Source organism: Salmo salar, chromosome 15 (genome assembly GCF_965601325.2).
Source record: "Salmo salar chromosome 15, fSalSal1, whole genome shotgun sequence".
Lineage (NCBI taxonomy): Eukaryota > Metazoa > Chordata > Actinopteri > Salmoniformes > Salmonidae > Salmo > Salmo salar.
The window spans coordinates 43,512,447-43,540,441 of record NC_138305.1 but is presented as its reverse complement, the minus strand read 5'-3'; the positions used below and the strand labels follow the sequence as shown (position 1 = coordinate 43,540,441).

General features: G+C 43.9%; 2 protein-coding genes across 4 annotated transcripts; one reads left to right on the top strand and one right to left on the bottom strand.

Annotated features, from left to right (window-relative positions):
• Positions 1-8: 8 nt before the first annotated feature.
• On the top strand, positions 9-2,792 carry fsaf1 (40S small subunit processome assembly factor 1). Its single transcript, XM_014144453.3, has 7 exons — positions 9-236; positions 732-1,018; positions 1,122-1,178; positions 1,298-1,393; positions 1,605-1,691; positions 1,770-1,801; positions 2,021-2,792. The coding sequence occupies exons 1-7, from the start codon at positions 155-157 to the stop codon at positions 2,148-2,150; spliced, it is 771 nt and encodes a 256-aa protein (XP_013999928.1). The 5' UTR covers positions 9-154; the 3' UTR covers positions 2,151-2,792.
• Positions 2,317-27,995, bottom strand: LOC106571401 (E3 ubiquitin-protein ligase TRIM9). 3 transcript variants are annotated; one of them, XM_014144449.3, is made up of 11 exons: positions 27,152-27,995; positions 16,927-17,022; positions 15,717-15,839; positions 13,365-13,475; positions 12,174-12,327; positions 9,858-9,926; positions 9,452-9,612; positions 8,936-9,074; positions 6,849-7,152; positions 5,514-5,676; positions 2,317-5,205 (listed from the first exon to the last, which is right to left on the bottom strand). In XM_014144449.3, the coding sequence occupies exons 1-11, from the start codon at positions 27,905-27,907 to the stop codon at positions 5,155-5,157; spliced, it is 2,127 nt and encodes a 708-aa protein (XP_013999924.1). In that variant the 5' UTR covers positions 27,908-27,995; the 3' UTR covers positions 2,317-5,154. The 3 variants fall into 3 exon arrangements, with proteins under 3 accessions (XP_013999924.1, XP_013999925.1, XP_045551671.1); XM_014144450.3 differs by lacking the exon at positions 9,858-9,926; XM_045695715.2 differs by lacking the exons at positions 2,317-5,205; positions 5,514-5,676 and adding an exon at positions 5,689-6,410.

Here is a 27,995-nt window from a genome sequence, read left to right as displayed (position 1 = left end):
CCAAGAAACGACATCCTGATCCTGTTGCTTTTCACTTGCATAGTACACACACGTGTGTACATTGGTTTGTTGTGAGTCATCCACAATCGTGTTTTTTCTTTGTTTTCCTATTTTATTTCGTCTTTACACGGTATTAGTTTAGTCACTGCTTGAAATGGACAACAACGAAAATGGAAAGGAAGAAGACACGGATCAGTTTTTTCTTGACCATGTCCTGAATACGCTGTATGATTTCGGTAAGCAAAGTTTAGCAAACTAGCTTGCTAGTTAGCAAACAAAGCAAAGTTAGCGTGTTGGAATTTAGCTAGCATTAGCTATCCAGAGATGGTTGTCTTACTAGTAGTGGTTGGACGTCATCCTTTATTTACCAGTTTAGCTCTGCTTTTTATACTTGCTAACCATTAATTTAGCTAGCTAGCAGAAAAGCTAACGTTAGCAAGCTGTGTCTGTGACGTGTTGAAACAGGGCCAACCTCTTCCTGGAGAGTAATTGGGTGTGCAGGCTTTTGCTCCAGTACTGCATTAACATTTGTTATACTAATGAGCTGCTTTTTAGAAACGTGATTAGCATAATCCTGTGTATTTGAGCAGGGTTGGAGCAAAAGCCTACGCAACTAGCAGCTCTCCATGAGCCGTGGCCACCCCAGTTCAAGGAGAAAGCTAGCTAGTTGCTCATTTGTGTGGGTTGGTTCGGGAGGTCTTGAAGATTTTTCTAACAGCATGTTGTTACAGGTGATGGAACAGTATCAAAGAGAGAACACAAGTCACAGAAGAAGAGATCCAAAGGGAGTGAGGTGGAGGATGAGGACACCGCTGCAGACGATTGCAGTGATACTAAAGACAGTCTTGAAGTCAGACATTCAGATATCTCAGCGATTGACCATCCTGGTACTTCTGAAGTTGGAAACACAAGTTCAACCACTAAACAGGCACCACCAGTAGAGGTGGTCACGTTCCAGGATCCTACAAAGAGACCGAGACAAGCCAGAAAGCCACCAGTGCCCGAGGTCAAGGACAAGGTACTATGCCTAACGGCATCTGTAAATGGCATATTACGATTTCACCTCAACCTGAGCCTCTTGTCAGAATCATTGCATCTCATACATTTTTCCTCCCTTCCAGCCTCCTCAAACAAAAGAGAAAAAGAAGGTGGACCCAGATGAATTCAGTCTAGAAAAGGTAAAGTGAATGTTCTTGGATATTGAAATTCTACCCAATTATGATACAATCTTATACCAATGATCCAATTATTTTGTTGAATTACAATGTGTCCTGTTTTGTTTTATTTTGTTTGTTAGGCTCGGTTAGAAGTTCATAGATTTGGAATCACTGGATACCAGAAAGTGCAGCAGAGGGTTTTTGAACAGGAGCGAGCCATCATGCTTGGAGCAAGGGTAAACTGTGGTTGCATAAAGTAAACATATTTTATGCACATTCCAGAAAGTGTCATCTCTCCTGCTATTTGCACACCAACAGAGTTTACCATATAATTTCCCTCCCTCGTAATCTACAAACATGATCCTCGGACAAAGTTGTGTAAAGTGGGAGTTGGTTATGATGAAGCAGAGTAAATAGTCTGACAAACTTAATTTTTTTTTATCACAGCCCCCTAAGAAGGAGTATGTAAACTACAAAGTGTTGCAGCAAAGGGTTAAGGACAAGAAGCAAAAGACAAAGGAAGAGATTCATACGGTAAATTGAATATCCCCTTAATTTCCCCTTGACGTCATCTCAGTTCTGAATTTGTATACCAATTCTTTTCCATTCTAGGACTTAAAGAAAAAGAAGACGACTAAACCAAGGTTAGTGATGTTAATCTAAGTTTAGTTTTTAAATAGATTTCCAAATATGTGGACATTTTGCCACAATTGAATAGGTATGAACCACTGTCAGTAACTGTTATGTAGTATATGTTTGCTCCATGCCTCCACTTATTATGAATTTCTGCATCCCTTAAGTGTTAAATCTCCATGTTTCATACTCTGTGTTCACTGAATTTTTCATGCTGTACCATTTACTAGGGATGAGAAGAGGAAGTCAGTAAAGTCCAGTAAAGCTCCAACAGGCCAGGTGGGACGCTTTAAAAATGGAATGCTGGTCCTGAGCACCAAAGAAATCCAGAAAATAAAAGCCTCCATCAAAAAAAAATAAGTTTAAAATAAATGCCACAAAAGTGATGAAGTGAAAACAATTATTAAGAGTTGCATTTTTGGGAGTTAAGAGACTTTTCACATGAAGATGCCGTAATGGACAATTGATGTCCAAGCCACAATTACCATAACCCCAGAAAGATTACAGAAAAGATATGAAGAGCACATTCATATTCCATCACAGTTTATTCATTATATAAAGGAAAGACAGCATTTTCTTCTTTTAAGCTGAATAATATGAAAACAATGCCAAGTACAACAAATTTCATACACAAACTACTTAAAGTACAAAACGTTTACATCGTATGAGAACTAAAGAACATACGTAACAGAATTCTATAAAATAAAGCACAGCTTTTTGTGAACACACTCTGGACACGGATGCCAGTGTCCTAATGGACCAGTGGACATTCCCTATGAGGTTTGGTGGTGCACCCTGCCTAGTTCTCTGGTAGTGTGGCAGTGAGAGGACACTAGCCATGACCCCAGGGCATGAGTTGCATGCCTGTGTTTAGAAGAGAGATGCCCCCCAGACACTGCAACAACCTTCCCCACATGGTATACTGAGGGTGGGGACAGTAAACGTGGGCAAAATAAATCTCTGAAATGTATTATACATTTATAAATAAATATATGACTTAAATGTGTCTACTGTCAGTCTCTTGAGGCAGAGTCTAAGATTCAAACCCAATTGTAATCTGACAGTTGTGTTGTTTCTAGCACCATTTTCTTTTTTGGGGGGGTGGGGTGTTCACATTGAGAAGCAGGCTGGTAAATGCATGCCAAACACTACAATATTTAGAGACGATAAGCTACTATGTGAATTTACTACAAAGGTTCCTTTGATATTATGGTCTGTATGTTTGTGAACACCATTTCCATAGTGATTGTTGAGAGGCTACATGGACCCAATTTTGTTTGTAGGCCTCTGCAGTCATCCCTTTTGGGTACATGACACTTCACTATACTGTAGTTGCCAACACAAGGACTTATTGAGTTTTATAAGAATATCTTCATAACAGGGATGATTCTCTCATTGACAACATTCACTTGGAGACACTCAATAACCAACTGTACATGCTGCAACCTGATGCATTGGCTTGTCTATACAAAATGGCTTTAGCCAATATCATTTAGCCTGGGAATGGTCACATCCACATTTTAGCTTTGGACATACTGTAGTTCTATAATCAGACAGTCTGCTCTACATCATAGCAACATGTTTAATGTACAAGGCATTGGCTCTGTTCAGAGAACATTAAACACAGCTAAATAAGCCCAAAGTTAGATTTTAAGACCATTCATAAATGCATGACTATATTTGGTGTTTTTACAAAGCGAGGATACAAGAACAGTACAAATCATTTTCACCAATGGTGTACCACCATGCTTCAACACAGACTCTGAGCATAATTTGTATTCTAATAACAATAGCTTTATTATTCTTAATCCAAAAACCTATTACCATTTTGGATTAAGGGCACATCACTTTGAAGCAACACTATTAGTAGCAGTCGGAGATCAAAATGTTCAAAAAATTTGAATTACAGAATATACAAATCAACTCCTAACTGCATCTAATCATGATTAATGATATACCAGTATGTGAACTTTATGAGGACATGGTCAAATGTAAATGTGGGATAATAAGCCTGCCTAGTATCTACAATTCTATTAAGGCTCCCTCGGACAAATCACAAACCCACTGCTTAACCCTCTAAATTAATTTTGTCATCTGACATTGACATATGCTTGAGCCCCATAAGATATTAAATTGTCACATAAATGGTTAAACACTTTTTTTTTTTAAAATTTTTTATGGGGAAATTAATGTGATGCTGTAATTTTGACTTCAAACTCTAGGGGCAAATGTATTGTACTGTACTAGGTAGTTTGAAAGGCTTCTGCATATCACTGTTTTAGGAATAGTTTTACTATGTACAGATGGAGTTAAGTAAACTAGTTTGCTTGGAATGCATGCTTAGGACACATTAGTCGTATTTACAATTTCCTTACATGCTATCTTGACCCTCTAGTGGTCTGTCAATACAATATTTCTAACTGCTTTACAATACCTTTAACAATACTTGTTTATTCACATGAGCATACACCTTCTTAATACATATTTCAATAGTGTAGTAAAACCCAATGCATAAACAGTAAATCGTTTGAAAAAAGATACATATTTGTATTTTAAATAGTTTGACAAAATATACATGGCAATGTTACATCTCAATGTCACAGTGGTTTGGCTTCACTTTGAACCAAGATTTGTCATCTAGTGACAGAATTGTAGGTACAGTTTGTCCTCTGATTTGTCCTTTACACAGATCTTCATTAAATGAAATGTATAGTGTATAAAATCCCCATAGGTCATTTTCAATTGAGCAGATTTCAAGTTGAATTTATTCCAATTCTGGTATGGAAAGGCTTTGTAAAGTTGCAAAGACAGTATTTCACCAATAATGTGTCTAAGAAAAGCTCTATTATTCTCAACTTTTGAGTGAGAAGGGAAGGGAAAGGGGGATACCTAGTCAGTTGTACAACTGAATGCATTCAACTGAAATCTATTCAACTGAAATGTGTCTTCCGCATTTAACCCAACCAGTGATTTCCTATAAAGAAATTGGAGTATACAAAGTCTCTATGAAGGAACCTGAGAGAAGAGAAGTAGAGAAATTGTACTGTAGGACATCTCATGACTCTACCCTCATATGGGATTTCGTTCTAGTGATGTACTTCATTAAAGCACCCTGTGGCATTTTGACTGTAAACACAGAATCTGATTGTACGGCTTGAGATGCAATTAGGACTTGGAAAATTCCAAAAACAACAGAATATTTTATATACAAAAGTCCCTCGTATATAAGACTCCCTCCAAGGGTGATATTTGATCGTAGGCATTAAACAGCATAAGATATGCTGTAGTAGCAAGAACAGATGGAGATGGAGCAGGAGGAGTATATTTTGACATTGGTGGAACTGTGCCAGGACACCTTAGGAGGCTACTGCTGCTTAAAATTCTTTGGCACCTCCATTCCTGTTAGTAGGGTAACCTGTGAAGGACAAACATTACAAAATGAGATCATGACCGACTAAGCTGCTGACTCGAGATCCAGGATTTGACTTTCAGGAGCCACAGAGCTTACTAACTCAACATAAAGTATATTTGCTGGTACGTGAGAATTGAATAAAAATATGTGCATAACCTATGCAGTTTCACATATCCCTAATTTGGAGATGCCTTTCATTTCTAAATTAAGCCCATAATCCTTGAATTTCGAGACAAAACTACCCACATTTTTACAAAAAAACGATGTTCTCCAGAGTTTTCCCATCTAAGCAACTCTGTCTGACTGCTCACCTGGACATTCCTGTTGATGCTGACAGCCGGCATGAAGACTCCCTCCAGGTTCTCGAAGGCCACGGGGCCATGCTGCTGTTTGTTGATAAAGAACGTTACAGTGTGCTTGTTCAGGTCCAGCAGGATGCCCACAGTGGCACCCTTGCTGATGCCCCCCTCGGCCCTGCAGAACACACACACACACACACACACACACACACACACACACACACACACACACACACAGAGTCTAGGCCTAATGGACCATATCAAAACAGATCAAACAGGCCCTTTGAGAGTGGTATGGGATCTCAGAGGGTTGCCAATGATTCCAAACACAGTTTGCAGCAAATGGCTTTCAGCAGTTAATCGTTTCCTCTTTTCAAAACATTAGATTTGACCTAATTGCAAAATAATGTGTGTTTTGTATGTAGGCTGTGTGTGAATTGATGTACAGTAAATCCAGATTACTTGTGGTTCAACAAATATATGAAAACCGCCTCTCGAGCTTCTCCTTCAAGGTGTGTAGCTTTCTCCATTCCAATGGCACAAAGTCAGATAAATACATCAGTATCCAAACATCTTAAATACTTTGGCAATGCAAAGCTGTATGTAAATAGTTCAACTCAATCCAGTCAACTCACCCAAAAAGCCAGAAGATTTTTGTTTTTTGAGAGTGAGCAGGTCAAACAACAAAATGGTGTAAGTGTGAAAGCATCACCGTTGTCAAACAACTATGTCACAAAGCTACAGGACTTCCTAGTGGATTTCCAGAGAAATCCACTAGGCGAAAGAAACAAACAAGCAGGATTGCAAGCAAAAATCTGCCTTTGATGATTACCTGACATTCATGTATACCTGGCACTTTAATGGGGGAAATGAGTGAGTCATTGTGGGTGATAGGCTCCAACGTGACAGCTGACAGGAAGAGAAATAATGAAGGTGAACAAACACGAAGATGATCAGAGGGAAACTTTTGAATCAGTTACTGAAAATGGTAACTACTACTGCATTATTGTTCATTAAGGGGGAAGGAGGATTGTGCTTTGTGTATTCTTGTCCCTGGAGGTAGATTGCTAAGCCTGTGGAATTTGAATCTATGTATTTCATTACTCTATGCTACTCAGTAAGTATACGGTATAAGATTAAGTAAAATTGGATTATCACAAAATAATAAGATCATTGCCCTACAAATTATCTCTTCCATTTACAACTAACTGCTTGCCAATATTGTACGTGCGTAAGTGGGCTATTTCTGACAGTATGACACACAATGAGGATGATGATTATTTCTAAACTCGGAAGCTGTGGAGGAGCAGGAGTCAGCCTTCCACCCCTGAGAGATGTCCCACCTACCTGTTGGTGTGGGAGTTGTTGTGCATGAACCAGCTGCGGTTGTTGTCCACGTACATGGCCCAGGCCTTATCATCCTTCCCCAGCATCATGTCCTTCATCGTGTTGATCCTCGCCACCCCGAACGCCGGGTCCGGGTGGTTGTCATAGCGATCCACAATGAGCTCCCAGTAATGTACCCCCTTGGAGAAGGCGGCAGTCCCCAGCACCACACGGTCATCATAGCTGTTGCAGCTCACCGTCTGGTTCTCATTGGTCAACACAATGTCCCTGTGAGCCGAGGCAGGGTCGAAGGTGAACCAGGCCACTGCAGGAGAGACAAAGTAGAGCAGTAGGATGAGTCAGAGAGAAACGAGAGCATTTCCAGGTCTCTAGGCCATGGCTGCCTGAGTGAACCATAGTGGAGGATGGAGAGCAGGAAAGAATGAAACATGATGCTATTATAGAACAGCACGATCAGCTAGGACCCTATGGTGGGCTGCTTACCGTGAGATGACACATGAAATATTCACAAAGCTCCACAATGAAACATTCAACTTGATGTTCTCATTTAAATGTCAAGCACTGGATTAATTCTCATTCCGCAGCACTTTGCCCATAAGGCACTGCTATATCAAATCATTGCAATGTATTGCTTTAATTAGCCCCATTCCTCAGAGAGACACTGCTATGTTGGAATAAACAGTTATCTGGCACACGACAGGCACTCACTAAGGCCTACACATGCAGAGATCCATTGTTATTGCAATTGGCAGAGCCATAGCTGGAGCCGCCTGCACTCTAAGTCTAAACTCTCTCCCTGTCTCACCGCTCTGTCAGCCGTCAGCACATTGCCATGTTTTGCCTCCAAATCCCAGCCTTACACTCAATCAATGGCATCGACAGCCTATTCTCTCTCCCTCTGCTCTCTCTCTCTCTCTCTCTGTCTTCCCTCCAGAACTGACAGGCTAGAGTAATCACAGTCTGGCACGCGCTCGCTGTCATGCTTTGGTAAACTGCAAGACCACTTCCACTGTCTGCCAGCACTATATCAGGACTGGACACCTCTTTAGTGGAGCTCCTTCAGCTCCGGTTCTGGCATGGCGCTGCCTGGTGTTTACTGCTCTCAGCTTTGGGCAGATAAACCAGGAGGATTCTGGGGACTCAGAGCCGGCTAGCACCACCACACCCAGCCAGGACAGTAACAGATTGCACAAGTCAAATCAAACTTTATTTGTCACATGTGCCGAATACAACAAGTGTAGACCTTACTGTGAAATGCGTACTTACAACCCTTAACCAACAGTGCAGTTCAAGAAGAGTTAAGAAAATATTTACCAAATAATCTAAAGTAAAAAATAATAAAAAGTAACACAATAAAAGGACAATTACAAGGCTATATACAGGGGGTACCGGTATTGAGTCAGTGTGCGGGGGTACAGGTTAGTTGAGGTAATTTGTACATGTAGGTAGGGGTGAAGTGACTATGCTTAGATAATAAACAAGCAGTGTACAAAACAATGTAAATAGTCTGGGTGGCCATTTGATTAATTGTTCAGCAGTCTTATGGCTTGGGGTTAGAAGCTGTTAAGGAGCCTTTCGATCCTTGACTTGGCTCTCTGGTACCGCTTGCTGTGCAGTAGCAGAAAAAACAGCCTATGACCTGGGTGACTGGAGTCTCTCACAATTTTATGGGCTTTCCTCTGACACCTCCTATTATATAGGTCCTGGATGGCAGGAAGCTTGACCCCAGTGATGTACTGGGCCGTACACACTACCCTCTGTAGCGCCTTACGGTCAGATGCAGAGCAGTTGCCATTCCTCAGAGTCGCCTTCCATTAAAGTGGGGTCGGGATGCCATTGCCGTTAAGGACACAAACAAGAGTGTTGCTGGTTGATGGAACGGAGAGACTCTGCCGGCAAACAGCAGGCCTGGATGTCCCAGAGGACTAGCTTGGCTCAGCAGCGCTGAATACAGAGTATCATACTGTACCCCAGGTACTAATTAAGCATGCCGTCCCCTGGTCCCCAGTCAGAGAGGGGTCTTCCCTTCCATCCCTTTCATGTCTACAGTTAGGTCCACAGAGAGAGAAGACAGAAAGAACACCCACCGTCAGATGTCTTCAGCACCACAGTTTTGCTATAGGGCCCCACCCCGGTGGAGTTGTAGGCCTTGACTCTGGCGTTGTAGGAACTGTTGAAGTGGAGGCCGTCCACGGTACACACGGTCTCCTTCCCTACATACACCTCCTAGGACACGCAGATATACAGTACAGCACAGGACCATCTGGCGTTAGTTAGAGCTCTGACTCCAGCATAAGCACTATGAATAATAAAAGACTCCATAGAGGTGACAACTGCTGTCTATAGGTGAAGTTTACTCCACATATAATTACAGTGGAACTGTAGTACACATATTGAAATAATCTTGGCTAAATAAAATATTTCCCATAGATTCCTTGCATTGCATAATGAGCATCAACTTTCTTTGATTAAAGTTTTCAATTCTTTGACTAAATCTACTTTTAAAACAACAGAGCGTGAAGTGCTCCATCCTAGTGTCAGACTACACGGAGCGTCAGACATGACGACACACACCATCTCTAATATATGAAGGATTATCTGACCCTGTATTGACCCCCATTGCCGTCGTCCAGCTCCAGGACGTAGCCTTCGATGGGGTTGCTAGGGGACACACTGACCCTCCAGGCCAGGGTGGCACTGTTGTTGCGGGTGCAGCACTTCTCTAGCTGCAGCAGGGGGGCCGGGGGCACCGTGGCAGACTCCACTGGAATAGAAACGGATGGCAGGAACACCACAGAGGAGTTAACATCTATCACTGCATGGATAAGTAGCGGTGATAGGGGTTGTTTTTAAAAGGGAAGAGTGTAAAGGGTAAAACATGCATGGGAGGAGAGCACTGTCGGACCACTCTATGCCCCTTAACGTGGTAGCCTGGTGTGGGCTGGCAGGTCTCAAGGAGGAAAAGGGGACAACTTGGATTTGGATGATCATATAGCAGCTCTGAAATACCTCCTGAGCTCTCCGTGTCTTTCAGTCCACCTGCATGCATTTGTTTCAATAATGGAGTCTCCTGAATATCTGAAACACGATATTGGACATTTGTTCATGTGTGATGCTTGAGTTATTTTGCAACATAGTGGAACTGATCAACTGCAGTGCTTTCTCAAAAGAATGCTGGTTCAACTCCCCATGGGTTCAAAATCCCATTTGTTTTACATTACGTTTTATTTGGGCCAGACTGAGTTGGCAACTGGGTATGGGAAAATCTTGTCTGCTTCATTAAGTGTTGAAGCGAACTGAAATACATATTTGTTTATAAAAAAAATAGATCCTGGTATTCTAGGACATTGCCAGGGGATATACACTACAAATCTTCCTCAGATTTACTCAAGCATAATATTTGGTTGCATGGTTAAATAGACTAATGGCAAAATAGCTGTGGACACATAGTATACTCAGAATATTGAACTTGGTTACATCAGCCAAGCATTTGGATTGTAAAACATGGACACCTTTCTGGTCAGTTTTGCAAAAACGTTTCTACCACTTCACCAAACAATTAAGCACAGAATGAGTACAGATTATGCATATCACAAGAGACTGATGAACAGCCATACAAAAACATAGTACAGTCAGGCACACTTAAAAGATGAGTCCACTGAAATCTAAGGGACAGATTGAAATTCACTGGAGGGGAGGGGTATCAAACTTTTATTTTTTGCTTTGGGGGGGTTGTGTGTTTTTTGGGGGGCATAGGGGAGGGTAGTGCCTTTAGTCCCTGGTTTACATTCACTCTTCTGCTCGTATTTTCCCTATAAAGAATGGCTTGACTTCATTTTGATATTACCCTAATAAAGTTTAGAAACATTTGTGAAGGTTTAGTATGGTGTGGCTGTTAAGCTCTCCAACTGACTCCGACAGCTGAACTTGAGGTGAAGAAGACTGTTTCAGCCCTACCAGAGCTACTCCTATAATCTAACAATATAATGCTTATCTTTATACAACATTTAAGGATACACTTTTTACTAATTACCCTCCTTTTGTAGGTCTATATCTGTATCTGTATAGCAGACGCAGTAGCCATCTAACATAAAGAAATCACATCGGTGTCGTAGCACTGGCATCTCTCTCTCTCTGGGGTTAGGCCTAAGCTTATTTATTTAAATATGAATATAATACAGTGGGCACGCAATGCCCTGATACATTTTGCACTAAAATCTCTGACAGCTGAACCGTGAGGTGGACAATGATTTTCTTTTAGGAAAGTAGCCTAAACCCCCCTCAAAAAAATAGGCTATAAAGTTTTGCATATGCTATATGCTCTCTCAGAGAGAGAGTCTGTATTTATGTAATTGCATAGTATTTATGTAAACAAATAGGGGACTACAATGGAAATAAGTTGCCGACTTTATTGTGAAACCCTGGTCACTTTAGAAATATCTTTGTGTACAGTATATATGTTTTTTTTTTTAACTGACAAAATCTATCGCTCAATCAATCCAAACTGCAGCAGCCAATTGATGAATGGAAAGAGACATCTGTTACAAAACACCAAAATGTTTAATGGCATTCAGCGGTTGCCAAGCCAAGCCTTTAATACAGGGTAAGCCTACAAGATAGGGAGGGGTGTATTTTCTGTTCGTCGAGATTGACATAGTCTATTTATTGTGGTGTTGAAAATGGAAACCATGATATTGAAGCGCCCGAAGTCTGTATGCTTTGCTTATTGGTTGTGTGGTGCATTGGCACAGAAACCTGAAATTTGTTGCATATATTTTATATAATTATAAATATGGCATCAAAATGTTGGAAATCAGATTTCCCCCTAGCTGATCATTGTCTGCACCAGGCTCTGATTGTTGTGTAATGAAACAGACAGGGAGAGGGAGCTCGTCTGTGGTGGTTGGCGAACCCTCAACCTTCTGGCCCGTATCCCTGCGTGGCATCGACTGTTCCACAAAACCATGCTGAAGTGGCAAAGTCGATACCCACATTTATAAACACATGGTTGCTACAGTTATTGTTATTTGTGGTCTTAAACATTATTTTGAGTTAATTCTATGAGGGGGGAGGGTGTTCAATTTATTTTACAGTACAAGGGGAGGGTCATGTGAAAACTTTGGGGAGGGGGTGCATTTTTTTTTCATGACAACTTGAGTTGGACCAGCCCCCCCCCCCCCCCCCCCCCCACCAGTAAATTTCAAACTGTCCTTACCAATGTAACAATATATTAAATGTGGATGAATAGACTCAGACTATACAAACAGTAGCAAGTATATGAATATGACTTATAAAACGGATTAAAACGTTACACAGATTGGGTACCTTTGCTCTGGACAAAGTCCAGCTGTATTATGGTCTGCAGCAGGGGATCGGTGTTCAGGGTCAGGTCAAACTCAGGGCCCACCTTGGGCTCCAGAGCCCCTTTGACCCACTGGTCCTGAGACGATGTCACACGTTTGATCAGCGCATCGGAGATCTACACAGAGACACACAGCAGGAGGGATCAGCATCAAAGCAGATACAACTCCCCTAAAACATTAATCTACATAGTAAATATACTATTACAGAGTGCAATATGGTTGGCTTTTTATGATTTCTCTGAGGCTTTATGCTTCTGGAAAAATGCCAGCAGGAAATGTGCTGCATTTAGGAATAGCCCTGTAGGGCAGTGGTTCCCAATCTTTTTCAGTTACTACACCAACACCTGAATTTGGCTCTGCCTGAAGTACCCCTGAAGGACCCCCTCATGTGCATTTTACCAGTAGCCCAATGTTCTCAGGAGTCTTCTCAAGTACCCCCTGTGGATGGGCCGAGTACCCCCTGGGGTTCTAGTACACCTGCTTGGGAACCACTGCTGTAGGGTACCAGCTTTCATTCTACCTGCAGAGCTTTTGTAAGAATTTATACAAGCTTTTATGTACAGAGCACAGATTTTGTTCCAAGGGGTATAAGAAACTGTACAATCAATACTTCATACAAATTTGAAGGGAGGAGATAAGCATCGATTCCCAGAAGATAGTCTTTCCACTCTATTTTATCTGATTCAAACCGCTCCTTTCAAAAGACCAGGAGAAAAAATGGCTTCCGGCTAATGGTGTGGGGAACTAAATATGACAAGTCACCTTGATGAGGGTGTCACATACCAACGTTCAGTATCAGGTTAATCTTTATTAGTGCAAGCCAATGAGAAATGGTTTGGAAAGACCTATTAAGTATGAATATCTTCATCCACACTTTGCCAACAACAAAAACATGTATCCAAATCTTTCTACAAGCTTATCATATGTACTCAATCTATATTTATTAGTATAGTAAAAGATATAAGCGGTTCTTTCAAAGGTCTCCTCTATTTGGTCTTAGCATTTAGAGCCCAGTAGGAGACAGGGACATCTGAGGGAAGTTTTCTCTGCGTGAGAGGCAGACCGGCAGGCAGCAAGGATAGCCTCATCCATAACCTTCTACTAGCAGAGCTCCTGACCCATTCATCTATCCTTCCATACTTCACTACTGTACCTGCAGGAAGCCGCTGGGGTCATTCTCTTTGATCACCTCCAGACAGTACTCCATCATGCCTGTAGTCTGACGTAGCTTAATGGTGCAGTGAGTGATCTGGTCACGCACCACCTGAACACAACACAACACAATTATTATAATTATTATTATAATATTTTTTTTAGCAGACGCTCTTATCCAGAGCGACTTACAGTAGTGAATGTATACATTTCATTTTTTCTTCCCTTATTTTTTTTTTTGTACTGGCCCCCCGTGGGAATCGAACCCACAACCCTGGCGTTGCAAACACCATGCTCTACCAACTGAGCCACATGAGAAGCCAGAAGGATATAGACAGGCACCCTTTAATGTCATATTAACACTGGGCAGGCATTTCACACGCACACACACACGCACACACACTTGTGGACCCCAGGAAGAGTAGCTGCTGCTTCAGCAACAGCTAATGGGGATCTGAATAAAATTCCAAAAATACACGTGCACATCAGAGGAGGCTGGTGGGAGGAGCTATAGGAGGGCAGGCTCATTGTAACGGCTGGAATGGAATAAATGGAGCGGTATCAAACACATCAAACATATGGAAACCACATGTTTGACTCTGTGTGCTTCCTCCTCTCCACAGAGCACTGGGGAAAAGGGATTTGGGTGAGTGTCAAAGCCATTCATTCACAGCTAATTGAAATTCAGTGGACTGTCACCATTTTATGAGCCATTGTTTGGGTAGACCACTTATACCTGCTCATGTGTTCAACTCATCTTTGCATTTTCAGGAAAAAAATATGATTATCAGATTATAAATAAAAAGGTCATAAAAGGTAGATTAATTTCAAAGCAGTTAATCACTCTATTATCAAATGAAGCCTTAGAATTCCAAACTTATCCAATAAATAATTTTATTAAGTCACTGACACATTCAGGCAATAAGCCCATAATTAATTAAATGCTCATAAACTATTCAACTGGATCTTAATTGAATAAAATAAGCATAAAATTTGCATTCCTAAAGGTTAGATTGAATAAAATATCACAAATATAAACTCACCAGAGGACAGTCAGGAACTGTCATATCTATCCAATGATAATGAACGGGCAGTAAGGTAAATAACTGTAACAACTCAGACTGAATTGACTGTATAATCCTCACATCACGCAACATTAAAACAATAACAATCCAGCGCTCTATGGATTATGCCTGGACTAGACTGTCACGAATCACATGAAATGACTCTCTCCCTGGGAATGTGTAGTGTGGCGAAAGAGGCCACTGATAAAAACGCCGCCGACAGACTACTGGCTCGGAAGAAATGAATTAGAGTAGAAAATGACGTTCACCGACACAAACTAACACAACACTTGACGATTGAACAGGGGGAAACAAATGCCCTGATGTTGGGATTACATGACAAAAAATAAGATATTTGTGCTTTTGATGATAGAAACAGCTGCGTGATAGCTGAAATATTTTCAGTCAGGGATCATTGTCTTGAAGCTGATATAAAGTAGCTTACCGCTAATCACCAACCATCTATCTCCACCATACTGTAGGAGATCAAATGTAATGGACACCAAATGCTGTCACGACAGTAGTTTGGGAAAAGCCCAACAACTGCTATTTACAGTCCAGTTACTGACTTTACCATATGGCCATGAACTAAAGTCCATAAAACTCTTATTTTGTAATCTTCTGAAAAGGGCACATTAGTGTGACGGCCTTAATCAAAGTGAAATGAAGAGACCGTTTTTTTCTGCTGTGTGATGCTGTAGCAGTCCTAGCTGCTCTTCAGCTCCAGCCCTGATAAACACAACAGCTGTCCTCTGAAGCCCCAATCCTCCAGCCGGGCACGTTGAGCCTGGGCATGGATCCATGTGACCCACTGAGAGCTTAACGCCAGCCAGCCTGCAGGCCAAGGCCCACCCCTCCGCTGGGGCTTCAGAAGGAGAGGACAGGGGGAGGAGAGAGACCTAAGTCCAGATGCACCTCGACCTAGGCCAAAACAAGTGCACAACCCTGGATGCCCTTTGTGTCTAGAGAGAGCTGACAGCTGAGTCTATCACTACTCAGAGTTGTATTATGAATAACAGTTATCTATTGATCATATTTTTTAAGTGTGCAAAGTCATGTTAACATATTTGATGCAGAGAGAGTACTGTGATTATTGTTATCAATAAACCATAAACCATTCACCGAACTGAATAATGCCGTCTGTACATTACAGCCAACATAACCTGGTCCCCAGGCTAATTGTGCACAGTACAATCCGAGCTTGGTCTGGTGTGTGAGACTGCAGTCAACATGACGTTCCCACCCATCAAGCTGTTGAAGCGTCCATCAGATCAGACCCACTGACCCACCTTGAGCTTGTACTCCCTCTCTTTGGTAACCTTGGTGAGGAGCTTGGCTTTCTGCCGCGTCAGAGCCTCAATAAGGGCGTCACACTGAGCCACCAGGCAGGCCTCGAACTCCACCCCGTTCTCCTGCCAGGGACACACACATCGCTTAATGACAGAACAGGAAGGTACAGGGCGCTAGGGCGAGACACAGGGCAAGGACACCACCGGACTGCATATTCTGACACCACACTGATTCCTGTTAAATCTTCCATCATCGACACTTTATATCAATCATTTATGTGAGAGTAGATGAGGCCTGAGATAGTGAATTCTAATCTAGAAACACTTTGCACTCAGTTCAAGGATGAGCAGAGCTGGGATTTTACTCAAATAGAATCCTCTCAAACAGAGAACAAGAGTCTTAATAAATCAAATCAAATTGTATTTGTCACATGCACCAAATACATGCCACATGCACCAAACAGGTGTAGATCCTACCATGAAATGCTTCCTTACAAGCCCTTAACCAACAATGCAGTTCAAGAAATAGAGTTAAGAAAATATTTACTAAATAAACAAAATTAAAAAATTATAAAAAGTAACAATAACAAGGCTATATACAGGTGGTACCGGTATTGAGTCAGTGTGCAGGGTACAGGTTAGTTGAGGTAATTTGTACATGTAGGTAGGGGTGAAGTGACTATGCATAGATAATAAACGGCGAGTAGCAGCAGTGTAAAAACAAGGGGGGGTCTTTGACAATACACAGCATTGCTGCGACTGATAAGACATGTAAGTGCAGTATAAAAGCTGTAATTGTCTGGGGCAGTCCCTGTGGACAGTGTTGCCGTGCTGATTAGAGTGGCACAGCAGCCCTCTCCTGCTTCAGCTGTGAGCGTGGTCACAAACAGATACCTTTGTACCCGCTGAGCGACAAGAAGTGCATTATATGTAGTGCCAGTCTAAAAATAAATAAAAACCTTTTATAATCCCCACAAGTTTCCTGCATAATAAAAAGATTCCAGAAAGTGACATTGTATGAATCTGGAGCTTATTTCTTATTTCTTTTAAGTATTTGTTGAGCATCTGTATACCCTTGATCTACAAAGCTGACTACAGGTAAGTCGTTTACGGGGAATACAGGTTAAATTGATATAAGACAGAAATAACAATTGTATTCTATTTCAATACATGTGGATATTTCAATTGGATCTGCAAGACACAATGTTACCTGTATCTGCTGAAGCATGTTCTTCAACTGCACCAGAAATTCCTTGGCATCCTTGGCTTTATCCGACACACCATTCAAAGCTTGGGACAGTTGACACTGTGAATCAAAAACACACAATTAATCATCCAAAATAAATAAAAACACAATCTATGCAGACATTTCAATTGAATGAGTTTGAGAATGCAGCCACTTCTGAGCAATAACTCTCCATGTCACTTCTCTAACATGTTAAGATTAAAGCCTGGGGCAGTACCAGTGACGAAATATTCAGTACAGTACCAGCGATGATGCAAACAACTAATAAACACTGCACTCAAACCCACCCACATGACCTCTTGAGTCATAAGAATTAAGGAGATTCAAACGAGTGCCACAAAGCCATGTGTAGAAGTCAAGCCCTCACCTTGTAGTCCTATAATCACTTATTACTCTATCTTTCACCAGATCTGCACTGTGCTGAGGCTCATGGCCCATGAGTGATGGGTAATCATGGTGTAAACCAACCCTGCTGTGATCAATCTGGCCAGGAACCAAAACTCCCTCCTGCTCCTCCCACCTGCTCCTCCCACCTGCTCCTCTTCCTCTGGGCCTCTCTGTAGGGCTTCTCTGGGGCTGGGCCTGTGGGCTATGTGCGTAGGTTCAAGAGGGCCGCAAATCAAGCCATCTGGCAAAACAAGCTGTCTGTCCGCACCACTAACAAGGGGATGAGTGATTCCCCTCCTCTTTGCTGTTTCTTTTCACCAGGGCCCGAGTCACAGCCCCAGACAGATAGGACAAGACAAGGGGGCATTGCCAGGCCAGTGTATGTCTGCTAAGCCCTTTCTCTCTATACTGTGACCTCCAGGGGTCAGGGGGAGGGGTCCGGGGGCCCTCCTATGGGGAGAGAGCCTGCCACACGGCAACTTCCTGCACAACACCAATTAATGTCCTTTCACTGGGTTGTGCTTGTTTATCCTGACAGTGTTGTATGGGAGAGTTGGATTCAATATGGTAAGGAAGGATGCTACTGCTCAACATGAAGAAATGATCAAGGGAGCCATATCTTCAAGGTTTTATCAGTCTTGTCATGAGCCCCCATTGTAAGATCCAGTTATAATTAAGTTCTGGATATTGTCCTCATGTGGCTCAGAAGTGGCAGCGATCTCATTTGTAGAGATGGATTACAGCATCAGTGGTAGACGACCTACATAACCCCTTCACTGTCACTAAGGATGACAGGTGAGCTATGGCAGGAAAAAACACCTGTTGTGAAGTAATGAGTAATACGGGTCATAAGATGAAAGGTGAGGCTCTATTCTTCAAAGAGGAATCCAATTAATCATTTTACAAATGTACCCTTAATCGTAATGTATTTCCTCCAGAAAAAAAGGGGGGAGAGGCATCCTTTTTCCTGTCAGCAGCATCCTTCCTCTCTTATTATCTGATGCAATGAATGCAATGAAGAGACCCAGTAATGCCATTAGAGAGAGAGCTCTTAAGTAATATGCATGACATTTAAGAGCAGAGGCTTTCAACAGCGGAGGAGCATAGCTATTCATTTCCAGCCCAGTGTTTGGGGATCTGGGTAAGACGATGCAAAGCTGCAGCGCTCATCTGCGGTGTTGACCATGATTTCAAATGGGTCTTTAGGGACACTCCTGGAGGAATAGCTTAGATTCTTATCGCCTCCATCTCCCTTTTTGTTTCCCCTCTCTTTTTGTCTCCACCTCCTCCCCTTTCTCCCTTGCTCAGCAGCTGTGTCATTAGCACTCCACATCTGGATGAGAGCAGAACCAATCTCCCTCCCCGGCTCAGCCTCACACAAATCCTCTGGCCGTATGGCACACTGCTGCTCCACCACCGACTAACGCTCAACAACATGTCCACGACAGCCAGTACAGCACAGTGCTGCACAGCACAGCCAGCTCAGTACAGCATCACAGAGAATGCACACAGTTTGTGTGCGCATTGCCACGTACTGTGTACAAACTCCCTGGAAAGACACGTATCATTCTTGAGGAAGCTTGGAATTACTGATGGCGACTTTCCTTTCCCGAAAGCCAGTACCTCGGCTTGGACCGAAATACAGGAAGCAGAGATGGATTGGGTAGTGGGAGAAAATGTCGTCTGCCTGCACCCAACCCGGCTCTTGTGCACTCTGATGCCAGTTACGGGAGGCTACTCGATAAAGAGAGGGCAGCCAGGTTCGGTGTGTACCCCCTGCCACCTGTGTCTGCCTCGGTTCAAGCATTGCTTGCTTCTCTTCCCAGACTTGTTGATGAAGGGTCAGGTCCCACCTCAGTGATACGGTCCTACGTGGATTTTCGAGACCGGACTAGCTAAATGAGCCCTGCATAGCGAGCTAGCCAGGTTGGCTAACTCTCTGAGGCGAGCTAGCTATTACTAACTATTCCTGCCTCGCCACAGTGGTGTTGCTGGGTTAGCGCTCTTGTTTAGTATACAGTATGTAGCGTTAAATTGCTTGGTTATTCTAAACGGACCGCGCTGCGGTCAAAGACGCTAGCTAGCCTAGCTTATGCTAAAAAGCCTCCTGACTAAAGTCGGCAAGCATGCTTAACTTCCGGAGATTCAAATTTACTAGCTTTCCCAAGCGTTATGGCAACCCCATTCCTATTTTCAGGTCCTGGATTTTGAGGAAGTGAAGGAAACCGGTTTTGCGTGCACCTCCAATGAAAAAGTAGCCCCGTGAGCACTTGGCTGGGGTGACCCCTGGAGCAAGGGGCCATGACCAGTGCGCCCCTCCGCAAAAACATTACTGTGACAATAGTGCCCACACGCTTGGCAAACAGTCTCATGGAAGCACAGTCTTTTGGTTTCCCGAGTGGCGCAGCGGTCTAAGGCACTGCATCATGGTGCTAGAGGGTCGTCACTACAGACCCTGGTTAAATTCCAGGCTGTATCACAACCGGCCGTGATTGGTAGGCCCAATGTCGTCCGAGTTAGGGTTTGGCCGGGGAAGACCGTCATTGTAAATAAGAATTTGTTCTTTACCGACTTACCTAGTTAAATAAAGGTTAAAATAAAATAAAAACTCACGGAAGCACAACGTATGTTGGAAGCTTGTTCATGTTTAATGCTGCCACCTCCGTTACCCACGTTCCACGGTGTTCACAGGGTTCAAAGGGTATATCAATCTCCCCAGGATGACAGTGACAAGTTGGGTCACTGTCCTCATGGGAGCGCCCCTCCCCATAGGTGGCTCATTACTGGGATTCATTGTTGATTCCTGCCTGTAGCTCACTAGTCTCTATGAGGTGTCTAGTGATACAGGTTATGGTCTCTGTAGGTGATTAGTTGTTGGTAGCGGAGTCGAGGGAGCAAGCAGGTTTGGACACGACCAAGCTGTCTGGGAATTAGATTCAATTACGAATCAAACCCGTCTGTCACAACAGAAGGGGTCTGTTTTTCAGAGCTGTCCCATTCCCAGCTAGGTTACAAGGCACTTTGTCACCGGTGCCTATGACTTTGCTAACCTTCATGATACTGTTTTTTTCCCCTGGATCTATTTTTAATGCGTGCAGTCCACCGCTGGGTACCAGCCGGTCACCGAAATGCATCTTACTGCCTAAACCAAGTGAGGCTCGTTGTGACAACAGTACCCAAGTGGCACGGCCAATCGGGGTACGTCAACCGAGTTCCACTGTTCACTGGTGTTAAAAATGTTGTCTCCCGTATGTGGGTTTGATGAAATGTGTTCCTTCTCCATGTTCAGACATACGGTTGTCAAGAGTGGTGTAAATGGAAGAAGAACCAATTTCTCCAAGGCTACAAGGTGGAGTCCAGTCTGTGTTGACCAATGGCGCGCATGTGCAGTGTCGCCCTGGGTCATGCGAACAGTGACATCAGGGTACAGGTTACAATATGTTGTGCGTCCCCCACGCTTCTGCAACGTCATCACATCGACTGTTCCCGAGGCCTCAGCGCCCGTTTTGAGGGAGGAAAGATCCTCCCATCTCCAGAAGCAGGCAATCCGAGTGGGTCCTATGTCCGTACAGCCAGTATTCATGGATACAAAAAGGGATAGGACTTTGGGTCCTATTGTAGACCGACATGCCCTCAGCAAGCACCTCAGAGTCTACAAACTCAGGATGCTCACAAGCAACCAGCTATCACAGCAATTGGCTGGTGGCGGCGGAGTTGAGGGGGCAAGCAGTGTTACACACATCCATGCTACTGTCCGTATTCAGTCTCTAGGCTTCATAAGAAACCAGAAAAAGAGCTGTCTGACTCCATCTCAGCGCATTCCATTTCTGGGTCTAGAGCTAGACTCACTCGCGTATCACGCCTTTCTATCCCCACGGAGGGTGTCCGGGTTTCGACTCTGCTTAGCCAAATACCGGCTGGGCCACACAGTGAATTTTCGCCTGTGCCTATGCCTACTGGGGATGATGGATTTTGTGATGGAAGTCGTTTCCGTGGGACTATTGTTGATATGGCCCTTCCAGTGCTGAGCGCTAGCCACTCACCTGGACGCAACTCAACATGGCCCAGTGGTGGGACCCTCAGCTATTGTCAGGGGGCTCCCATAGGCTCAGTTGTATCCCGAAAGTTGATCACGACAGATACATTCCCCAGGAGGTGGGATGAGCTGTATGAAGGAAACTCAATTCGGGGGGTATGGACACTGGTGCAGAGCGCACTGCATGTCAATTACGAAGAGTATCAGGCACTCAGGCGATTCCCCCAGTTTTTGTTGGGCTGGCTTGTGCTGGTAAGAACCGACAATATCTCAGTGGTGGCGTGCATCAACAGATGGGAAGAGACTGTCTCTCTCCCACCTAACCTTTACTCACTCCCTGTTGCTGGGGAGCAGTGTGCACATGCTTTTGCTTTGGGTGACGCATGTCCCCAGTTGCTTTTACTCAGGTGCAGATCTTTTATCTAGGTGGGACCCTCTCTCCCAGGTATGGGACATTTTCAACATTTTTCTCGATGAAGGACCCGAGTGCCCCATTGGGAACGGACAGTCTGACGCACCAGTGGCCTCGGAACCTCCTTTACACGTTTCCAGCAGTGGTTCTGATTCACCCCACGTTGGAGTGGGTGCACCAGGAGTGCTTACCATTGATTCTTGTGGCTCCCCAGTGGCCCAGGCAGCCTTGGTTCGCAGAGACATTCACCTTTTAGGTGGGGACCCGTGGAATCTCCCGTAGCACAGGGACCAGTTGTCCAAGGCACAGGTTTGGCAAGCGAGGCCAGAGATTTGGTTCCTATGGCCCTAGCCCCTAAGAGGGCCAATTTGATGGCTAGAGAATTACCTCAGAATGTTACTGCTACCATTCAGTCTGCAAGGGCGCCCTCCACAAAAGGACTGTAATTGTTTATTTTTTTTATTAAAATATAACCTTTATTTAACTAAGCAAGTCAGTTAAGAACAAATTCTTATTTTCAATGACGGCCTAGGAACAGTGGGTTAACTGTCTTGTTCAGGGGCAGAACGACAGATTTTTTTCTTGTCAGCTCGGGGTTTCAATCTTGCAACCTTCCAGTTACTAGTCCAACGCTCTAACCACTAGGCTACCTGCCGCCCCAATGCGTATAAGTGGCAAGTATTTGAGCTCTGGTGCCAAGATAAAGGACTTGTTCCTTTTCAGTGCTCTTTTAGGGACATCCTTATGTTCCTACAGGAGCTTTTCAAGCATTCTCCACTTTAAAAGTATACATGGGCGCTGTCTCAGCGTGTCATGTGGGAATTGACGGAACCTCACCGGGAGCTCACCCCCTGGTGGTGCGGTTCCTGAAAGAGAGAACTGGTCTCTAAAGACCGGTCTCTAAACCTATTGTGCCCACATGGGACTTGGTGGATCTGAAAATCCTCTTCTACAAAACCTCCATGCTCATGGCTTTGACTAAACGTGTTGGGGACCTCCATGCGTTATCCGTACACCCTTCCTGTACTCAGTTCGCCTCGGGCGACTCTAAGTTGGCGTTGCGTCCAAATGCGTCTTTCGCTCTGAAAGTCATGGCTATGTCCTACAGGACTTTAGCTTTTGAGCTATTTCCCTTTTTGCTTCTGAAGAGCAACAGAGGTTACAAGCCCTGTGTCCGGTGTGAGCTTTATGCACGTACATTGAACGGAACCGGGATATCCGCTTATGTGACCAACTTTTTGTCTGTTTTGCTAATCCAGCTCGCGGCAGGGCGCTCTCTATGCAGCGTCTCTCCCACTGAATTTTCTGGATCTCCCTGGCATATACCAGCAAGAAGCAAGGGTTACATAAAGGTGTACACGCCCACTCCATCAGGGCTCTGGCAGCATCTTGAACGTTGTTTAAAGGGTTGACTATAGGAGATATTTGTGCTGCGGAAGTTGGGCATCACCACACACTTTTGTGAGGTTTTATCGCTTGGATCTCACTGCTCCCAGTATAGCACACAGTGTGCTTATGGCTGGGACAGGGGAAATTCACCAGGCAGTGTGCCGTGTGCGCAATACCCAGACTGCCGCATTTGGCGGGGTCAGGTCTGGGTGGTCTGCCATGGGCCGTTTCATTTAGTATCTGTTGGGGTCAGCTTGGGTTGCGATTATATTTCCCCATAGTATGTTCTACCGAAGTTGACTGACAAAGGGAATGTAACGTTATGACTATAACTACTGTTCCCTGAAGGAGGTACAACACATGTTTGGACCCACACCGTCTGTTTCTGGGCTCGGTGAAGAGCGGTATTAAATTGAAGGAATGAATTCGAGCCTCACGCTTATCACCTGTGGAAAGCCGGACTTCCAGCGAGGTGTGGATTTCATTGGCCTTGTCAGTTGTGATTGTAGATCCTTCAACAGAAGTTGCAAGAGTGCAACTCCCCATAGTATTTTTTTTACCTCATTTCCCTCCTTCAGTGAACAGTAGTTATAGTAATAACGTTATGTTATATACTTAAAAGGAAGCGCCTTAACAAGATATCAAATATTGATAGGATTTGCTACATTAATATATGTATGAACATGCAGAATATGGACAATGTCCATTACATAAAACCCAGTACAAATTACACTTGCAAGGAATAATTAATTATTTATTTTTTCATACTATGGGACAGTCAGCTTTTCAGCTGTGTAGCTAAATACATTGAAAAGCATTGATCATCAATTATTCCTGCTATTTGAGATATTACACATATTGTAAAACCTGTAACATACACTTACAAAGTTAGGATATATTAATCCCAATTTTTTTCCAACATTCTGGTAACTTGCCACTGTGTAGCCATGGTAACACTTGCAGTATTTGCGCACAGCACTACAATCTCATGTCCACACACTTCACAAAGGTCTTGCCCAAGCACTCATTCTCTCCTCTAAAAATAGCTCAAAAATTCTCCTGCTCCTATGCCTTTGGTTACAGTAGTTGCACACATAAAGTATACGCACTCATCCTTTCATCCCTAGCTCCCCCATCACCAAACGTTTATTCATCACAGCATTTACAAAGTCTAGTGTATCAGGAACTATGCAGCTAGAGTAAGGCACAGCACACATATTCAATGGGATGGGAGATACTGTACTTTACATTATCCACATTCTGGAGCCAACGCCATTGCTGGGTCTGGGAGAGGGGCTCCCTTTTTCTGTATGCCTGAGGTAGCATAGCAAGCTGTCTTCAGCTACAGTATCATCTGTATCTACAAAGAGGAACCATGGTTTCTCTAATCTCCTAAATGAGTCTTTGTGGCCATTTATAATGTGCAGTATTTGGGAATTCAGGACAAAACAAAGTTGGTTGTAACAATCGGCGAGCTGCCCTTCTGGACTTGGCAGGGACCGATTGCGCATGTCTGCTGGTGCCTAGTGAGCAATGCCTTGGACTTGTGCATCCAGGTACAGAGTTTGGGACCAGTGTGTAGAGTGTGTGTGTGTGTGTGGGGGGGGGGGGGGGCTTTAAATAGACACTGACTTTGGGTGCTTCTGCTTGGCTGCCCACAGGACATTCACAGGAAACTACACCACTGTGACTTACCATCCAATCCCTCATCTGTGGTTTATCCGCTAGTAAATACATATTCATGATGTATTCCTGGCAATAATTATTTTCAATAACTCACAGTGGCACTGTAAAAGGAGAGAAAAATATAATTGATACCCTAAGGCAGTCCCTTGTGTTCTGTTGTTTCATTTGACATACTGTAAATAACATAAACATAACGATGTCCTTCTTTACATTACTTTCAAATCATGTTTGTAAAAGCATCCCCATATAGAAAGATAAGATTGACAACTGAAGGTCCAACAAAAACTAATGGGGGTTTATTGTTATTCCCACTAGCAAGCCAAGTGCAATACAATACACGTCCACTGGGAATAAGAGACCGTGTGTGTGTGTGTGTGTGTGTGTGTGTGTGTGTGTGTGTGTGTGTGTGTGTGTGTGTGTGTGTGTGTGTGTGTGTGTGTGTGTGTGTGTGTGTGTGTGTGTGTGTGTGTGTGTGTGTGTGTGTGTGTATGTGTGTAGTTGGGCTTTCAGTGCTGATTATGTTCTCCACAGTCCACAGACGGTCAGCACACACATGCCTCTCCATTATCAGCACTCTGGATCTCTGCAACATGGAGGATGACAATTGCCTCTGGGCCACATGCCACAATCCATCTGTGGTCATAAAAGAAACCTTGGACGAGCAGCCTTTCTCTCTCTCTCCTATCAACACTGCAATCTCCAGGCCTTCCTACCCTAACGAACAGACTGGTGGTTGAGTCTGTTCAATTGAGTTTTCTGTCAGCTCCTAGAGGACAAATGATAAAGCACGTCAGAGCCTGAGGGTGGATCTGGAGCTGTGGGTGAGAATGTGAGTAATAGATGTGAATTAGTCCCCTATGTCACAACAGAATTACATCCTAGTGACAGTGACATGAAGGGCTGCCTGGTGTAGTGGACTCATTCATACATTTGGTCTCGTTTACATTTGGGCTCAGTTGGTAGAGCATGGTGCTTGCAACGCCAAGGCTGTGGGTTCAATTCCCATGGGGGACCAGTATGAAAATGTATGCACTCACTATAGTATGTTGCTCTGCATAACAGCATATGCTAAATTACTCAAATGGAAATGTGCATTTTAGTGACATGCAGTGACATGGGGAGCTGTCTGGTGCAGTGGACTCATTCAAGAAGAGGCGTGAAGAGTGATAGTGTAACTTCAACAGTACAGAGATAATTTGCCACAATAGCAGACCAATACATTCATGTCCTCCCCCTCTTCATCAACATATACTCCCATTCCATCTCTCTCTCTCTAGTTCGCTCACACACACACACACACACACACACACACACACACACACACACACACACACACACACACACACACACACACACACACACACACACACACACACTTCCAACCTGAGAAGAGCTCACTTGACCATCCCATTCTTGTCAGTACAGAATGTTGGCCATAAAAACACAAAATGGACGATGTACTAGTGTATAATTGAGCTCACTCAACCCCAGGAAATATATGAACTAAGCACTTCTGCATCTTTAATTTATAGGGCTCATTAGTTATACATGCTGCTTCACACTTATGTGATTTTCACAGTCCTTTTGTGGGACAGTAGGCTAGTGTGATAAAAGTGAACTGAACTCAGAGCAACCCTAATAATCAGTGAGGGTGAGTGGGAAGACGGATGCATGCTGTTTGATAAATGATGGAGGGAAGGAAGGTCGTGGGGCATACAGTCCCAATCATGCAAAATGTGAGATTAGTGACCCAGTTTTCTCTGAGGGTGATAAAGGCTTTTAATTTCATTTGTGATAGCTGTGTAATAGCTCAATGTAATGTGTGTGTTATTGGCTACTACTCTACTATCTCTCAGTCCACATTCTGCCTATAGAAATGTTATGCCTGGGAGGAGGAGCAGAGCCCAGCTCTGAGTCACAGCATCCTACTCCTCTTCACCATGTAGTGGGAGCTGAGAAAACCATGGGGCATGTTACACAGCGCTGGTGACCTTTTCACAAACCCAGAGCTGTACTGTAGGCAGGGAAAATCTGGCCTAGAAACTGGAGTTTAGTAAACTGACACTAGTGAGTCAGACTTGTGGGCTTCAATTATTTATTCATCTGTGATTAGGCTATAATGTTGCTGGCTGGCTAGGCCTACTATAGGTTACCACGGATGAATTGTCCCTTACAGTAAATTGTTGGTATGATTTAAATGGCACTGATGACATCGGTGATGTGATGCTGCACAGAGCAGCGGATTATGGCCAAGGCATCCCCACCGCCTCCATCCTTACCTTGTGCTGTTTCCACATGGCCACTAAAGGTTTTACATCGTGACTCCCATGCTTGCCACCCTCCAGACACTTCATACAAACTGGAGTCTTGCAGTTGACGCAGTACATGCTAAAGTTCACCGTGTCATGGTCTGCACATGTTCCCTGTTTCCGTAAGGTGGCGGCGGGCATCTGCTGTCCTCCTGCAACTGGCGATTGGGTCGGTGGCACTAATCGATGTTTGGCAAGCGGTCCACGGGAAGGGTGGCATCGCTGCTGGCAAGGTGTGCAGTAAAACACGTCACACTGCTCGCACATCACAGTGGCATCGACAGGGTTGCGGTCACATAGCTGACATTTCACGTTGGCAGAGCGGCTCTGTTGATACCGAGACACGATCGCCTCCAGTAGCCGGTTACGTGGAAAGCCCCTCAGCCCCCGCTCATCCAGAGAGACACTACGGTGACAGAGAGGACACGTTATGGAGCAGTGTCGGTGCACCAGAGTCGGAGGAAACACCCTTACCCCATTTGGAGACTTGAGGCACGGCGTGTATGATCCATAGCCGCTGTCCGTTTCACTATACATGCTCATTTTGTCCATATCCAAATAATCGTAGTCCGAGTTGGAGGCACGGCTATGCGGTGGTGTTTCGCCTTCTGGGGTCTGTACAATGATATTTCGTGCGCACGCCAAACACACATTGTGCGAGCAAGGTAAAAGAATAGGATCCTTGAAAAGAGAACCGCAAACGGGGCATTTTAATTCTTCATCCATCACGTCTTCTATACAATGCTCCTCACACAGAACGCAAGAGCAGCAATCTATGAAAACAGACCAGCACTATTTGATACTGACAGCTCCC

What these genes read in the sequence shown, in the direction of transcription:
- fsaf1 (XM_014144453.3), top strand. Translation starts at nt 155, where the DNA reads ATGGACAACAACGAAAATGGAAAGGAAGAAGACACGGATCAGTTTTTT. An exon ending in CCATCATGCTTGGAGCAAGG is followed by an intron (nt 1,394 to 1,604) that starts GTAAACTGTGGT and finishes TTTTTATCACAG; the next exon opens with CCCCCTAAGAAGGAGTATGT. An exon ending in AAGAAGACGACTAAACCAAG is followed by an intron (nt 1,802 to 2,020) that starts GTTAGTGATGTT and finishes ACCATTTACTAG; the next exon opens with GGATGAGAAGAGGAAGTCAG.
- LOC106571401 (XM_014144449.3), bottom strand. Translation starts at nt 27,907, where the DNA reads ATGGATGAAGAATTAAAATGCCCCGTTTGCGGTTCTCTTTTCAAGGAT. An exon ending in ACCCCAGCGGCTTCCTGCAG is followed by an intron (nt 12,328 to 13,364) that starts GTACAGTAGTGA and finishes GTCTCTGTGTAG; the next exon opens with ATCTCCGATGCGCTGATCAA. An exon ending in AGACACGGAGAGCTCAGGAG is followed by an intron (nt 9,613 to 9,857) that starts GTATTTCAGAGC and finishes TTTCTATTCCAG; the next exon opens with TGGAGTCTGCCACGGTGCCC.